Source organism: Zonotrichia leucophrys, chromosome 5 (genome assembly GCF_028769735.1).
Source record: "Zonotrichia leucophrys gambelii isolate GWCS_2022_RI chromosome 5, RI_Zleu_2.0, whole genome shotgun sequence".
Taxonomy (NCBI): domain Eukaryota; kingdom Metazoa; phylum Chordata; class Aves; order Passeriformes; family Passerellidae; genus Zonotrichia; species Zonotrichia leucophrys.
Window position 1 is genome coordinate 31,729,123 of NC_088175.1, and position 15,691 is coordinate 31,744,813.

The 15,691-nt window shown below is 42.6% G+C and overlaps 2 protein-coding genes across 2 annotated transcripts in view; one reads left to right on the forward strand and one right to left on the reverse strand.

The window, feature by feature from the left end:
* Positions 1–1,482, forward strand: part of SPTBN5 (spectrin beta, non-erythrocytic 5) — a 90,178-nt gene extending 88,696 nt beyond the window's left edge. Inside the window, exons 65-67 of the mRNA XM_064714316.1 lie at positions 29–114; positions 595–730; positions 1,308–1,482. Of these exons, the coding sequence (XP_064570386.1) occupies positions 29–114; positions 595–730; positions 1,308–1,482 (397 nt within the window). The remainder of the gene's footprint in view (positions 1–28; positions 115–594; positions 731–1,307) is intronic.
* A 2,494-nt stretch (positions 1,483–3,976) lies between these two features.
* LOC135448195 (cytosolic phospholipase A2 beta-like) overlaps positions 3,977–15,691 on the reverse strand; it is a 29,137-nt gene continuing 17,422 nt past the window's right edge. The window contains exons 15-21 of the mRNA XM_064713907.1: positions 15,471–15,588; positions 14,358–14,495; positions 13,089–13,193; positions 12,451–12,636; positions 9,268–9,434; positions 8,575–8,761; positions 3,977–6,381 (exon numbers count right to left, since the gene is read on the reverse strand). Of these exons, the coding sequence (XP_064569977.1) occupies positions 6,143–6,381; positions 8,575–8,761; positions 9,268–9,434; positions 12,451–12,636; positions 13,089–13,193; positions 14,358–14,495; positions 15,471–15,588 (1,140 nt within the window). The 3' untranslated portion in view covers positions 3,977–6,142. The remainder of the gene's footprint in view (positions 6,382–8,574; positions 8,762–9,267; positions 9,435–12,450; positions 12,637–13,088; positions 13,194–14,357; positions 14,496–15,470; positions 15,589–15,691) is intronic.

The window sequence follows — 15,691 nt, forward strand, 5'->3', positions numbered from 1 at the left end:
ACTCACCTTTTCCTATCCTTATTTACAGGCTGATAGATGGGGCAGAGTATTTCCTTGCAGCACCTTCTCAGACACTGATGGAGGACTGGCTGCAATCACTACAGAATAATATAGGTATGTTCTCATTTCCTTCAAGAATAAGCTGTGCCTTTAGCAAGTGGTGGTAAGAGAAAGAGAAGAGAATGACAAGATGTCCTTAGTCTGGGGCGTTTTGAGCCATCCTTTTTGCCTCTGTTAGAAAGCAATACACAAGTCACCTGCTACCTGTGATGTAGTGACCTGGCAGAGGAATGTCCAGGGTGACTTGCAAAGCAGTCTTGCAGTTGTACTGTGGCCAACATCAGGTTATTCTCTGCTAGGGGTGTGGTATTTGTCCTTTTATTAAGGAGCTGCTTTGGATCTCGATCAACAGCTTTTCTTCTGATCTAGATCTCTTCTGGACATCTCTCCACATAGTGGTTTACTGGGAAGGAAGCCATAGCATAATTATAACTATGATGGTCAGAGAAAATAATTATGGACCCAGAAGTGGCAAACTCTACTTCTAATGTTACTTTTTCTTTGTTTTGTTTTGTTTTTTTTTTTACTCTGTAGGACATGGTAACAGATCCCATTCTACAGTGATGGCGCAAACTTTCCTTTCAAACACAGAGACCTCCCAGAAAAGAGTGTGGGGTTTTCCAGACAGGGACTCTGCTGAACGACTAAGCAGCAAAGGCTCGCTGCTGAGGTATGGGCTCTGTGCTGCAAAGCTGAACAGAAGTCAGCTCTTTGTGCTCAGGTAGCAGCCACCTACAAAGAGACTGCCCTGAGGTCCAACAGTCCTGCTCCTCTGTCATTAATGTCACAAAAGGAACCTGGCCAGCAGGAGCAAGGCAGTGATTGTCCCCCTGTACTTGGCACTGGTGAGGCAACACCTTGAGTGCTTTGTTCAGTTCTGGACTGCTCACTTCAAGAAAGTTGGATTGTGTCCAGGGGAGAACAATGAAGCTGGAGAAGGGTCTGGAGAACAAGTCCTGCCAGGAGAGGCTGAGGGAGCTGGGGTAGTTGAGACTGGGGAAAGGAGGCTCAGGCGAGACACAGGCAAGGAAAAGACAGCTACAGCCAAATTCAGAAACCTGGCCGGTTTAAATAATTTTTCTCGCATTTGGAGTCTGTACAAACCTTACAGGCTATGATATGAAATCCTCACCCCACAGCTGGGCAGACTTTTGATGCTGAGCTAGGCACCTAATGAGTCCTTACATATACAGACTTAAACTCCTCTAGATTATACCTGATTTTCTGATGATGCATTTTCTTTGTAGGAGAACACCTTCCTTCAAAATCAAACCAGAGAGAGAGTCTGCAGAAATTTCCAGAGATTTTAAGAAAGATGGACCCACAGTGACACAAGCCCCAGTCACCACCCTCAGCCTAGAACAAAGTGGAAATAAAACAAAACTGCTTCCCTCTCTACTAAAAGCAGGAAGAGAAAAATGACATTTGCCTCAATGAATTGCAGACAATTATAACTTAACTCATCCCTCTGGAAATGTATTAATATGTTTTAAATTAATAATTTCCCTCTGAACTTTTAAAATTATGTATTTAATCTAATAAAATCTTTAAATATAATTAAACAGGATTCCATCTGGTATACTTTTGTGTGTACAACCACTTTGTCATTGCCAAGTGTTATCTACTCCAAGGTACTAAACCAAAGGGCTGGGGGACCTTTAAGCCAGACTGCTCACATGAAATAATTCTGTGAGACAGGAATGAGGAGCAGTGAGCAGTGCATGAGGTGCATCTGTGAGTTAACTACAGCCATGTGCAAGTAGACCTGCAGATACCAACAGAATAGATTTATGATGCTTGGGTGGTCTGTGCAGCCAAAGATAATGTTATACACTTCTACAGCACTTTGTGGTCTCCACAATCTTTTTTACAACACATCAACCAACCATACTCTATTTGCCAATTCTTTCTGGATGAAGCTACCAGGAAAAAAAAGTCCTGCAGCATTACTCATTTTTAATGGAATCTGAAACTTAAGTAAGGCATGAACAATCAGTGTTTCGGTGTAAAAGGAGAAGAAAAGTAGGATAGCAAGTAGGAATTCTAGCCCCAGACAGCAAGCTTCACATGCTAAGGTATGGTGTAATCATAGGGAAGAATACATATTTTTTCCCCCTACTTATCTCTGTTTCTGAGCCAAGGCATCCAATAGGTGAGCTAATAATTTCATTTTTTTGGCTAGTCCATCGCTCTCCTCTGTTTACCCCAGTTGGAGCTGCTGTCGGTCATGAAAAACAAAAGACCCAGCACATCAAAGTAATGGGAAACTGATGCATTTCATTATTGTTAACCATTTTTAACTGATTTAAAAAAACCCAAAAAAACAACAAAACACCAAAATTAAAACAGGTTCAGTATTTTAAACTTATCATGTAATTGAACAAAGATGTGCCTTAGCTGTGCTTCAGTACATCTGCCCCCTCACCCCCTTTTGCCATTCCACTGAAGAGGGTTTTACCCCACGAGGCAGATTTTGTTCCAGGTTCTCCATACCTTTGTAAGCCAGAAGATCCCAGATTTCTTCCATTCAATCTTGAAACCAGTAAAAGCCCTGTGAAGTTCTCAGCAGGCATTTAGCATAGGTAGAGCTCATACATCTGGAAAAAGCCTTTTTTTGTGTTTAAGTGCATAAGGAACTTCCATGGGTCTGGTGCTCTTTTGCAATATTTTATTTTTAATTATTATATTATTAAATAGTTAAAAGACACAAGCAAGCAATTTCTATGAAGAGCAGGTAATAGTTTTAAGAACAGTCTCATTTCCTTTGTATTTGAGAGCAGATAGGAAGCTCTGTATTTTTGGGGGTTTTTCCAGCAAAATGTTCATCAGAGAGCAGTGATCTGGGGTGCATTTCGGATAAGGTTTTTGGCAGGCACACCTCCATCTTCAATGGTTAAGCAAACACAGCACCAGACCAGCAAGGCCTGGTTTATAAGTATGGCACATGCCTTTCTTGGTGAGATGCAGAGAGAGGCAGCTTTCTCCTGGAAGTGCCTACTTTGGTTTCCATGCACTCTGTTCAGTCACAGCACAACATGTGCTACTAGGCCAGGCAAGGATGGGGACAAGGAAAAAAACAAAACCACAGCCTCTGAGGAACAACAACACAAAATTTCAGAGGCCCTCAGACTCCATGTTTACACTAAAGGGAACAAGGACCAGTCCTGAGCCCAAGTCTGATCAGCCTTACGCCACTGAATTACACCTTATATTTCTGTAGTTCGGGGGCAGTGCAAGCCAGCATGCTCTGAACCCAAGCTCAGGAGTGCTTTGAGGACACCCTGTGCCAGCCACCCCTTCCCACAAGCTGCACAGACAAGACTGTGCAAGGTGTAGGTCCCTCCAGCCTGCTGAGTTGTCCAGCAGCCTCTGTCCTCACAAATGCCCTCCAGGTCCTCCTACTGCACCACCAAACCAGCAACTCCTCTATTCTATGAGGAGTTCCTATGATTTGTATGACATTGACTCCTCCAATGTCACAGAATCATAGAATCAATTAGTTGGAAAAGACCTCGACAACCATACAGTCCTACTGTTAAACCAGCCTTGCCAGGTCCACCACTAAACCGCGTTCCCATATGCCACACCCACATCATGTTACAAAAACAAAAAGGCAACCAAAATGAAACAACAAGACACTCTGATGGGCAATGATACAGCCCTCACATAATTTCAGGCTCTGAAATGCAAAACTATATTTGAAAAAGCTTTTATAATTTAAGGCTACAGAGGTACCACATGAGGCACCAAGGAAATGAAGGGGCACATGCCTGTCTGTGCCTCTGGCTCCAAAATTAGGCAGCAGTTCCCAACCTGATTTTAAGTGCTGGCAAAATCTCTGGTGATAAATCTCCCAGAAGAGTAACACCACCTTCCCCACCCACAGCTCCCTCCCTCCCACCCTCCTGTTGTAACAGGGTTTAACAGTCCCTCAGACAGTAATTCCCCACCAGCTGTGGGTTACCTGAAAACTTTGCGGTTTTGTGGCTCCTTCACATTTTACTGGGCCTTTCTGTTTGTATTAGCAGCACTATGAATGCACCAAACATGCTCCAGTTGTTAGTCTGTGGAGCATTTTGTAAGAACAAAATCAAATTTTCTCAGTGTGGCTGAGCTGCCTCACTGCTGGGTACATGCTGCCAAGGTTCACAAGGGTTACAGATTGCTCTCTGTAGCCCATGGACACAACAGCAATATCTTTTTGCAGCATCAAAGCTTTCTAGGACCAGCCAGAGGAGCATGGAAATGCTGCACACCCTGCGCACATGTGTGCACAGAGCCATGTGGGCTTGTATGTGCCACACAGTGCTGGGCCAGGACATGCTGCTCTCCTGAGCAAAGGTAACAGATCCAGCTGGATCAACTCCCAACTCAAAATGGCTCTTTATGTTCTGTCTTGCAGCCAGTATCTGATTAGTTGTTAACTTCTCGTGATCTGAGTCCTGAGGTACATTTGCATTCCAGCTGTTAAGGCTCCTCAGTTCTGGACGGTGTTCCTCAGCTCAGCAAGTAAACACTGTACAAGAAGCATTGCTGAGCCTCAGCCATTGCAGCAGAAGCAGCGTTTAGTAGATGCAGGCTTCAGGCAATCATGTCTTTTGTAAATGCTCTCTCTTTAGAGCTTCAGTACTGTCCGTGTATACCAAAAAGACAGACCCCTCTTTATCGTTCTTTGTCTGATTTTGGATTTCAAGAACAACTAATTCTAGATCTCAAGTAAATTTCCAACACAGAAGAAATATGTAAGATTTTCCTTGGAAGTCCTGATGATGAATATGCTGTGTTTGGAAAAAATAATTCAGAAGCAGGTCCAAATTCTTCAGTGTGAGGAAGTCTGCAAACTTCCCAAACTTCTGTGAAGCTCTGTTTTATATTGCTCAGCATCCTTCCCTATGATTTTTTAATCTAGTGGAGGGCTATAAAGATGTTCCAAGCTTCTAGCTCAAGGCAAAGTCTCTCACTGCATTCCAGAGGAAATGAAAGCCAGGCGTCATTTTCCAAATATTTTCCACGAGCAAGGAGGAAAATGTGTCCTATTTTTTTTAAATTTGTGCTCTATTTTATGTAGCACCTATTAAAAATACTTTGCCTGTGATGTTAGGGGTAGAAGACTATAAAGGGAAAAATCTTCTGTGTGTGAAAATACAATGGCTCTGCACTCTGTTCATGAGTTATGTTGTCCTACATTCAGTTTATATCTGTAAGGAGAACCAGCTTACGTCTCAGTCATCATCACTAAATTAAATGTACTTGAGTCTATGGTAATTATTCCTCTCAAACTTCTGCTATGAAAAACTTGTTTCAGGCTCTTGACATTATAATCAAAAAAGGCACTGCTGATATAAATCAATGCAATCACATGTGCTTTATGCAGAACCTTTCCTGCAGCCAATGCTCGAAGGAGCTGTGCTCACTCACTGCTGCTACTGCCCTCTCTTTTGAAATGTAACTGCCCCCTTTGTGGTGGTCTGGAGCAGCATTTCTGTGCCAAAGTCTTGCAGGGGAATGGAAAAAAGGAATAACTTCTAAATCAGCAAGGGAAATAGGCCAAACAGAGTGCAATTGTCCACAATGCAGTTTGGCTGCTTTTCACATATATATATGCCTGACTTCAAAGCTGATCCCACCAGTTCAGTGCAAATTCTAGTTGCTCAGCCTATCTGAAAATCTGGACATCACTGAATGCAAATGGCCAGGACTTGATCTGTAATCAAGTATTGAAAGGACACCAACAATGGGCTCAGGGTTGAAGGGACAGGCTCATACAAAGAACTATCACCACCACCATATACTGTAACATCAAGGAGGTCCTGGGAGGTCTCTGCCTACCAGGACCCTAATTTCTTAATAAGAAAGACCACACTGTGAGACTCTTGTGGTCTGAAAATGTGGGGGAAGGAGATAAAATAAACCCTTCTGAAAGCTGGGAGCCTGAACATGGCAAGGTGAGAAATGTACAGATTTGGTCAGTTTTCTGCAAACAATGAACACTGTGATGTGTTGTAATGTGACTGTGATGTGTTGCAATGTGCTGCCACAGCCTTCAGTGGGGAACAGGGCAAAAATAAGCTGCATACCCAGCCTAGGGGTATCCAGAGTAGCTGGGGAAATTCCCAGTCCTTCTGCTTCTCTTTCGTTCTACAGCACTCCTGATTGCCTGGAGAAGCAGGTCTTTGTTATTGAGGATGTTGTATTTGCTCAGGTTCACAAGTTTATCAAAATTTTCAGAGGAATAAATTAGCCTAATGAGGTAGTAGGGTGAGCAGCTGTTCTCCAGATTTACTTCGCCTTCTTCCATCTCCGAGTGACCACGTCTCACTCCTGCAGAGAAAGAGAAAACCACCACAGTGAGATGAATCTGGAGTGCAGTGTTGTAGGGGACTGATCTACTTGGCAGGACCCCTGCTAAAAACAGCCCCCAGGAAATACTGCAAACCCACTCCACAGCTTGAAAGAACCATTTCTGGTCTGTTTTCCCAGTTCCTCCTCCTTTCCCTCCTGCTAAAGCTCAGACCTGGAAATCCCTCAGCAGAACTGGCCCAAATTCCTCCTTGTCTTGCCCCTGCAGACATCATTCCTAGGCAGCACACCCATGGGTCCATATCCATTTCCAAATGCTGTAAGTCTGATTCTCAGACAAAGACATGCACATGGAACACTTTTAAAAATCCATGATTGCCCCTGGATCAGCGGTGACAAGTGCAGGTCTGCCAGCTAGAGTGAGTGGACAGCCTAGTACACACAAGGAGACCTTGTGATGCCAAGCACACAGGACTGCCTGTTGCAGAGTGCAGAGGGACCAGAGCATCCTACATCAGACTCTCAGCAAACTCCAGCCTGGCCTCAGGTTTTGCCTCTTGGAATTGGCAATATCCATACTCCCGGTTATGTCAATGCTTTTGTTTAAAAGGACCCCCTAATTCCCTGCACTGAGGATTTCAGCAGTCTCATAATTATGTTCCTACAAATTTTTTGCTTCAGTTTTTCGCTGTTTTTTTTTGCCTATCTCCTTGAAGTCTGAACCAAATATGCCCAAAACACTAATGTAATGTGAGATGAGTTTCAGCAGGGCTCCAAAGAGACTGCTGAGATACTCCTTATGATTTCAACCAGAACCTCATGAAAAAGACACAAGAATTGTGTCACCTGCTTGAGACACAACAGGTCTTAGTCTAACCTAGTGGTTTCTGAACAGTGTGATCTCAGGGTGCTAGGCACAGAATACTACTAGAAGTGTCTGAATTAAAAATATCCAATGTTGTTTCACTGAGCCTCACAATACTCAGAGAGATGTATTATCTAAGCTGTCCACATCCAGATAAAGCTGCATCTGCTTCAAGCACACCAAAGCACAGTCTGTAACTGCTGCACTGCAAATGGGCACTTCACAGGCTGAGTCCTTTTAGACTGTAAATAGTTAAAAACAAGAAAAATAACTACCCCCATTCCACAAGATGTCTCTCATTCCCCTAGAAACAAAAAAGCTCCACTGTTAAACTTGAGATTCATGAAAGCAGGTTGCCAAGGACCCCCTCCTCCAACCACCCACATCAGTTGCTGGTTGTCAGCTTGATGGATGAATCAGTGACTGCTGAGAGACACGCAGGTGAGTGTCAGAGCTCACCAGTTTAGGCCTGGAGCAGAGAACTGGCAACAGCTGCTCTGTCTGCAGCATCTCATCTATTTTTCATTCAGAGAGATTCCAAAATCTTCACCTGCTTTACCTGCCACCCACTGCTCAACGGTTGGAACTCACCCTACATTGCCATTTGGACCATTTCCAGCCTCCACTGAACAAGCTTAGCTCCCTCTACAGAGTATCTCCTCTTTTCATACACTGAGTTTCTAAATGTGATTTTATTGATTTAGCTCTCACTGTACATATTCACTGAGCATCACTGAATATCAGAGCAGAAAGGTACCTTTACTTTTTGCTGCTATTCCTACCCTTCCCAAATGCTCCCTCAGAGACTTCCATTTTGCTCTGGTCCCACTATGGGCCCCAATAGAATTTTGGGTAAAGCTGGAAGGAGCTCACCCCTGTCACCTTACTCTCCACCACAAGCAGCCTGGGGAAGACAGGGGAGCAGGGCAAGCTCTGGGGCTGGATGGCCCAAGGGTCCCCAGCCCCCACCAGCAGGTCCTTCAGGAGGCCCTTATCTCCCTGTTCCCACAGCTCTCTGGGCCTTTCTTTACTCTCCCTCATCCCAGTGCCAGAAAAAATTCCAGCACTCTGCACATCTCCCTTGGCAGGACATGGCAGCAGGCGCAAGTGAGGAGGAGCTGCAGCTCTGCTCCAAGGGACAGTGACATGAGCCATCTGCCACAGTGCTGGAGGAGACACTGTGGCACTGAGTTGCCCAGGACTGTGTCCTCCATGCTTTTCAAGTGGAGAACAACCAGCAGGAGTATGGAGGCTGCTCTTCTGCCTCCCATCAGGAGACACATAACACATACCAGGGGTAGAGCACAGTGCCCTTGACTGTGCTCTACAGTTCTGTTGACTGCATTTACCTGGCTCCTTGAATTCCTTAAATGTGTCATTCACCAAGGGAAAATGGATTACTATGGGTGCTCTGGGGTCCTCTGCATCCGCAAATATGTAACATTCCTTTGGGTTCTTCTCTTCTTCTGGACTTAGCTCCACTTTGGGGAATGGGATATTTTGTATCTTGCAATATTTGTATGTCATCTCTAATTGCTGTGGACACAGAATGGCATGGAGTTAAAGCTCCAAAAAGAGAATCAGGTTTACTCAGGTATCCTGAGTAAATAGCATCTTAACTCATTCCCTAGAAACACTATGGAATGTGTAGTGCAGTAGAAACACTATGGAATGTGTAGTCCAAAGTAGCCACAGTACAACCTTACTTTCAACCAAGTCGGACAATGACACCTTATTACCCTGTAACATTTTTACAAGCCCAAGTGAATGACCCAAAGTCACACTCAGAATTCACCATGACAGACCAGGAGAGGTCACAGGCATGTCTCCAGCAAACAATCGTTACTGCAACTCCCTGAGGATTGTAGGAAGTATATGTTGTAATCCCCTACAGAAAAAAGAGCCTAACAGTTTCTATAGTTCCATTTTTGAAGGAAGTTTCTTTCCTCCTTCAAGGTATGGTGATATTTGATTAAGATTTAGACAGCCACTTACTTAAAAGAAGAGTTTTACTCTGCAAAGCACAAAGTTAATTTTCTCACCTTGAACACATGTCCCAAACCATAATCAAGGGATATAATGACATCGACATTCCTCTCTGGCTTGAAAAGTGCTGCACCACTGGTGTTGATGAAGTAGCCAACATCTATCAGACAAAGATACTTCTGCAGTGGTGTCAGATTGTTAGGGAAACCATCCAGCACAGTGTCTGAAAGACATTTTAATATAGTTAGTGGTGCATTTTTAGGAAAGAAGAGTGAGTAATTCTGTCTGTGCTACGTGCTAAGGGCAGCTCCTTGGTTACCCTCCAGACTGGGGTCACCTCCCTCCACAACGTGAGCCCACGAACACAGCCTCAGGAGCATGCCCTTCAAACTGCACATCTGGACACTACCTGGCCTGTTTCCACACTCTCCCAGGCACACTCACAAAGGCAGGCTGTGGGGCAGCCAGACAGAGGACAGGTGAGACACAGACTCCACTGACCTCACAGCTGCTCTGGGGAGTCATTTTTCACAGAATACAGACTTCAACAGATTATTATTTTTCCCCCTAAGAACTGGGAAAAATGCAAACAACAAAAACAATTTCACAGTGTTGCAACACAACTAACAAATGCAATACATCATTGCACTTCTGCATTGCTCTTTTCTTGCTTTTGCCTTCTCAGGCTTTGCCTTCAACCCCTCTTTCAGGTAGAAAAGTCTGGCTCCAACTTGCTTTCAGTGATGTCATATTAACTATCAGTCACACTGCAAAAAAATACCACATCATGCATACAACATCACCTCCCAACAGCTTAAAATACTGCTTGAATTAATTAAACCTCACATTAATGCCAAAAGGGGATTACACCAACTGGTCAGTTGAAATCTAAAGCCATTTTCTGAGATTGGCTTAGACTCCTTAGACTCTTAGACTCCTACTTCTCTGCCAGCAACCTCCCCAGCTTGCCCTGTAGACAGCAAGTCCTTTACTGTTCCTCTAGTGCACTTTCAGTCCCATGGAACAGGGAACATTTTGCCATGGTTTTAACTATCAAAATAGTGGTTTGAGAGTGTTCCTCAAGTTCACAAAATGAGGCAGCAAAGCCCAGAGCAGAATACTTGAGCTTCAAATAATTATGTTAAGGCATTTTAAGAAACTGTTGATCACAGAAATACTGTTGCTAAGTTTCAGCATTTCAATTCATTCAATTGGCCTCATTCTGTAGTGTTGATTTAAACCATGCAGAGTAAATGTAGCTTGTTCCATAGCCTGGAATGTTTCACACCAGCTTGAAGTAATAATTCATAATTTTTCCATTCCCTCCCTGTCAAGTCTTTACAAAATGTGCTTATTTTAGCATTCAAGGCTGAGAATTCACAGATTCAACTGTAATAAGAGACATTTGCTTGCAGTCCCTCATAGAAGAAACAGAGCACACTTTTTAGTTTTACTTGGCCTGGTGAACATTTTTAGATGAAATTCCATTACCCCTGTTTTCTTATCACAGAGATGGAACTTTGCAGCATTTATTCACGACTGTGTATGTGAACTACAAGTAGACACTTCTCTTGTGAGTATCCCCTCTTTCACCCCACATCCAAATGGGATTAAAGAAATCCTGTCTCAGAAATATCCTTTGAAGCCTGAATGCTACTGAAAAGGCATTAAGCTAAATCCAGATTATTAGTTCAATTTCTCATGAAGAAAATTAGGCATGGAAAGTCTTGTTTTAATATGTCAGATAACCTGAGCTTCAGGGAAGCCTCTAAAACAAAACTCTATTCTTAAGACTTCATCTACCACAAGATTCATTTCTGCTCACAGACCTGGCATCTCCTCTTACTCCTAGAGATGGATCCATACCTGGGTTTAGCTTGATCTTACACAGGCAGCAAAAAGAAGATTGAAAACCTGATAATTTTTCCCACTCTAGACTTTCAGTTTCCCTTTTCCCACTCTGGATTTCATGGTTTCCACATATTTTACTTTATTTGTAGAATGTCTACCTTGAGATAGTCATTAGTGTTCCTATGCTCACTTCCTCAACATCCTCATTGAAATCTGCTTCTACCCATTTGTCTTTACAAAACTGTCAGCAAATATAAGGACAGTTATGTTTTTTAACATTTACTGACTGTCAATTTCATCCTTCATCCACCTTCTGAAGCTACTTGCTTGTTCCTTCTCTCACCCACCCTTCTTATGTTACTTGTTTTTCTCCTTCTTTCATTTGTTTTCTTAGTGCAGACCCTTTTAGGACACAGACATTTTGCTTACTGAACATTTTAAAAGCAGATGGCACACTGTGGCCTCTGCCTTAACCCAGAGAAATGCACCACCATCCCTCCAAATTGTCAGCAAACTGTGTAGCAAGGGCAGAGAGGGACAAAACACGTTGTAACTTGCCTAAAATGGGAGAGAAAATGCAATTTGCCAAAGAGGAGGGCTCAGAGAAGGCAGAGAACGTGTGCTTTCTTGCTGAAGTCAGATTAACCTCAATAATGTGGGGTACTCCCACATTGCTACATGTTCATGGAATATATGAAGATGCTGGGATTATGGAAGATTTATGATGCAGAAAATCTCAGCTCCATCACCTTGCTATCATTTCACAGATTGTTTCATAGGTTTTGAGATAAAACTATTGCTGCCTGCCTAGACAGTAAGGGCCATAGAAAATGGCTCTTCAATTTTTAAATCAAGTCTATATATCTGTTCTTTTAACATTTAAAGTCTAAACCTATGTTAACTTTCTGTAGCTGGATTTTGGTGTTTCTGAGGGGTTAAAGACAGGTATCTGGATGGTAAATTCATCAGGCAGAAACACCAAATATATGGAAAACCACATGCTTGCTAGTGGTTTTCTAGCTAGTTAGTCCTTTCCTTCATCTGATCCACATAATAACCTGCTATTTTATGCTTCTGGTGTTCCCTTTGTTTCATGACCTCAAAAGATTCTGCCCTTCCTAAATCTTTTGACTACTGTACCTATGCAGAGCGACAAAATTCCTGTACAAAAGCACTTCTTGACCCAAATTACAGGTATCTTCTGGAAGTGAAAGAGCAGTCCATGGACTAGTTAATTTTAACCTGTTACCCTAAAGAAACAGATACCATGAATATAGGTCAAACTCAGCCAACTTCCAAACCCTGAAACAAATACGAGTTTTCCATTTCTAAAAAACAAAATCTGAGATGTTACCTGCACAGTGCAGCTAACTCTTTGTTGCAGTTACCTTTCCATTCAATAAACTTTTTCTGATGGATATAATCCTTGTGAAACTCTAAGCCTCTTAGGAAGTTATGAGACTTTCCCAGCAGCGGACGCTTGGTCATGATGTCCTGAAACATTTCATACAGCTTTCCTGACAAGCAAGATGGAGGCTCAATAACACTAACATCTTCCTCAGGAGAATGTTTTTCTGAAATAGAGAAGAAGTCATGAAATAGAGAAAGAAACAGCATCAATCTGCCCTGTCAGACACCTCTGCTGGCTAGCTGCCCTTGTCTTCCTGTGGGTCACTCTCATCCGTCTCTTGCAGGCTGCTGGAAAACATGTGCACATGACCCACGTCATTTACCAAAGAGATATTTAGTTTTCTTTAAAGCAGGCACAGTTTTTGTGTTTTACTCTTTCAAATGACACGCTGGCTTTGCACTTTCGCCCACAAGTAAAAGCCAAGCTTCTTATTTGCAGTAACAGGCAGAGCCATTTAGCAGACCATGAGGAAACTTTAAATGAAAAACATTTGTACTAACATGAAGCATGTTTCTGGGGAAAAGAGAGAAGAGGAAAGGACATAGCAATCATTGTGATACAGATTAAAGTCATGCTGGAAGATCCACAATGAGGCAACACTTTAGAAACTCTTACCTATATCTACCATATCTTGGGACCATCGCTCCCAGAATTCATTTGAATTTGAGGACCAATACAAGCCATCCAGCAAATTCCTAGTAAAGATGTTTGTCCAAAGACCTGCAAGTCAAACCACATGGGAAAAGTACTGCATTACCACATGTTAACCACTGACTATTGTAAATATCCATGCTACACATTATTAGCCCACCCAACCTGACCCCATCATGACACAACGAAGCAGCAGTTCTCAAAAAGTTCAAACACTGTGGTGTGAGCACTTCAGTGTCTTTCTCAGGAGGCAACTACACACAGAACATTCACTGCATAGTACGGAGTAACAGAATAAGAGGTATCAGTAACCCAAAAGATGTTGTAGAAAGTTTCCTGTGTACCTGTGAGAGAAAGGAGGCTTTGAAAGCATGGTGAAGCCATGTAAGCATAAAGGCTTTCTTTAAATTGATTTATTATTTAAATTGATCTAAGACTCATTTTCTTCCTTCCAGGCATGTTTTGTTTCTGTGGAGTGCAGCTGGTCCAGGTTCAAAATAGAATTGGCTCCATCTGTGAGTCTGCTTTTGGAAAAGAACTATCCCTCCTCATTAAACTCTATGCCAGGTACTTACATGAGGAACAAACTGAATCTCTATCAGACTCCACAGTGAGATAAACATGGGGGTTTTATCCTCTACCCTTGTGTTTGGTATCAAAACTAAAACACTTATAAGGATTTAAGGACTGAGACTGTTAGGTTCCTCTACTAGCTGCTTTTTCTTCACCTTTGGTGGCAAAATTGCCAGTCAAAGTAGTTGTTGGAGGTCAAAAGGCCCTCCTTCAACCTTATGGGCAGAGAAGATTAGTGACATCCTCAAGCCACAAAGCTCAGGTCGCTCCTGCCTTGTTCTAGATGACATGTTTTATTATCAGCTCCTTCCAATTCTGCCCCAGTAATGCTTCGTCTAGAATTATAGTTTATGAAGTTGAAGAGTTGGAGACTGATCAGGGAAGGAACACTTATTATTTCCTCAACTTGCTTCTTCCACCATCTTGTTTGGTTTAGACAATGGAACAGGAACTATGCTGCAACTTTTCCCAATCTACCCAGGTGAAAAGGGAGGACAGAAGGAAAGAAGACACACAAAGATGAGAAGTGTATGAAAGGGTAAAAAGCCCATTGATTTAAGACCTAAAGCAGAAGTGCTGGCAAGGAGCGTTGTGCCTGTGGCTAGCAAATATCACACTTTCTACGAGGCTGTGATTAACTACATAGCACTGCTATCTCACCTTCCAGATAGCAGATCCGAGATTCTGGCAGCTTCTTCACTCTCCTTCCCATGAAGAACTCGCTGTCAAAATATTCTGAAGGAATGGAGACTCCATATTTTGGCATGGCCACTTCGTAAGGAGAGAAATTTGCCCACTCTACAAAGAATTTACATGAGGCATGTTTGCTGCAATAAAAATAAAACCCCCAAATCTTCCCAAGGATCTTGATTGTCTCAGCAGCTCTGTACTATCTGCACTTTTGTACTGCAAGCTCCACTGTTTTACAACCCAAAGGAACCAGCTTTTTCAACTCAGAAAGCTCTAACATTCGGTTCAAATGCTTAGATATTTATTTCTATATAAAGGTTCTGGAATCACATTTGCCTCTCTAAATCAAGAGCACCAGCTGTACTTCATGCAAGAGTGGTGTGAATTGCAAGGAGTGACTGGCATGAAAGCTCCATTAACCCAAAACTGCCAGCCTACAAGATATAACAAAGCAGCCTGAAGACACATCAACATCACACTAGAAATTACAGTGTGGCATGGATGTGCAGTTTCCTGGCTCAAGCTGTCCTGCACAGGCATTACAGTAGAACAGTAGTTGTAAACATAAACAAATATAAGGATTAAGTGCTTTTCTTTCCAGTATCTACTGCTTTTAACACCTTTTGTTGAGTGTGGCCTGTATCCAGTCAAAGGATGTCATATCACACCCACCACAGCAATCATACTCCACTCCATTCTCATACCCTCATCAGTGCCATATTTAGGAAGTGACACTTTACATTTCACAGTGCCCCTAGAAACTAAGGAAGCATCAAAGCCATTTTATAGACATGGCAGGAAAAGATCAGATGATTTGCCCACACTCACTCACAGAGTCTGTTGCAAAAATAGGATTTCACTGATTTTTTATTAATGTCCTGTTTATGGCTTAGGATGCTACCCAGCAGACATGCTCTTTCTAACCAAGCAGTTTGCAAAAAAGACAAACATTTTATTAAAAGATGAATACTGAGTGAGGGCAAGCAACTGATGTATTCCTCCTTTTTTGTCCCACATAGACACCTCCCTCCAAATCCTCTTTAATCCATACCCAGAATCAGAAGAAACTCCCTGAACACCTACCTCTAAATTTGAAAGTACCAAACTTCTCCTCTTTCACATTGAGGACTGCATAGAAAGGCAGTGGGTTTTGTCCATGCTCCAGTGCCTTGCGCTGGTCTGTGAGTTTGTACTTTCTTGGCTAATCAGTGAGATAAAAAAATCACAGTAAACCTCTGTAAGAGCATAACACTGGCACAATCTACCCAAGTAAAAATTTAAAGATTGATAACAGATATTTTACA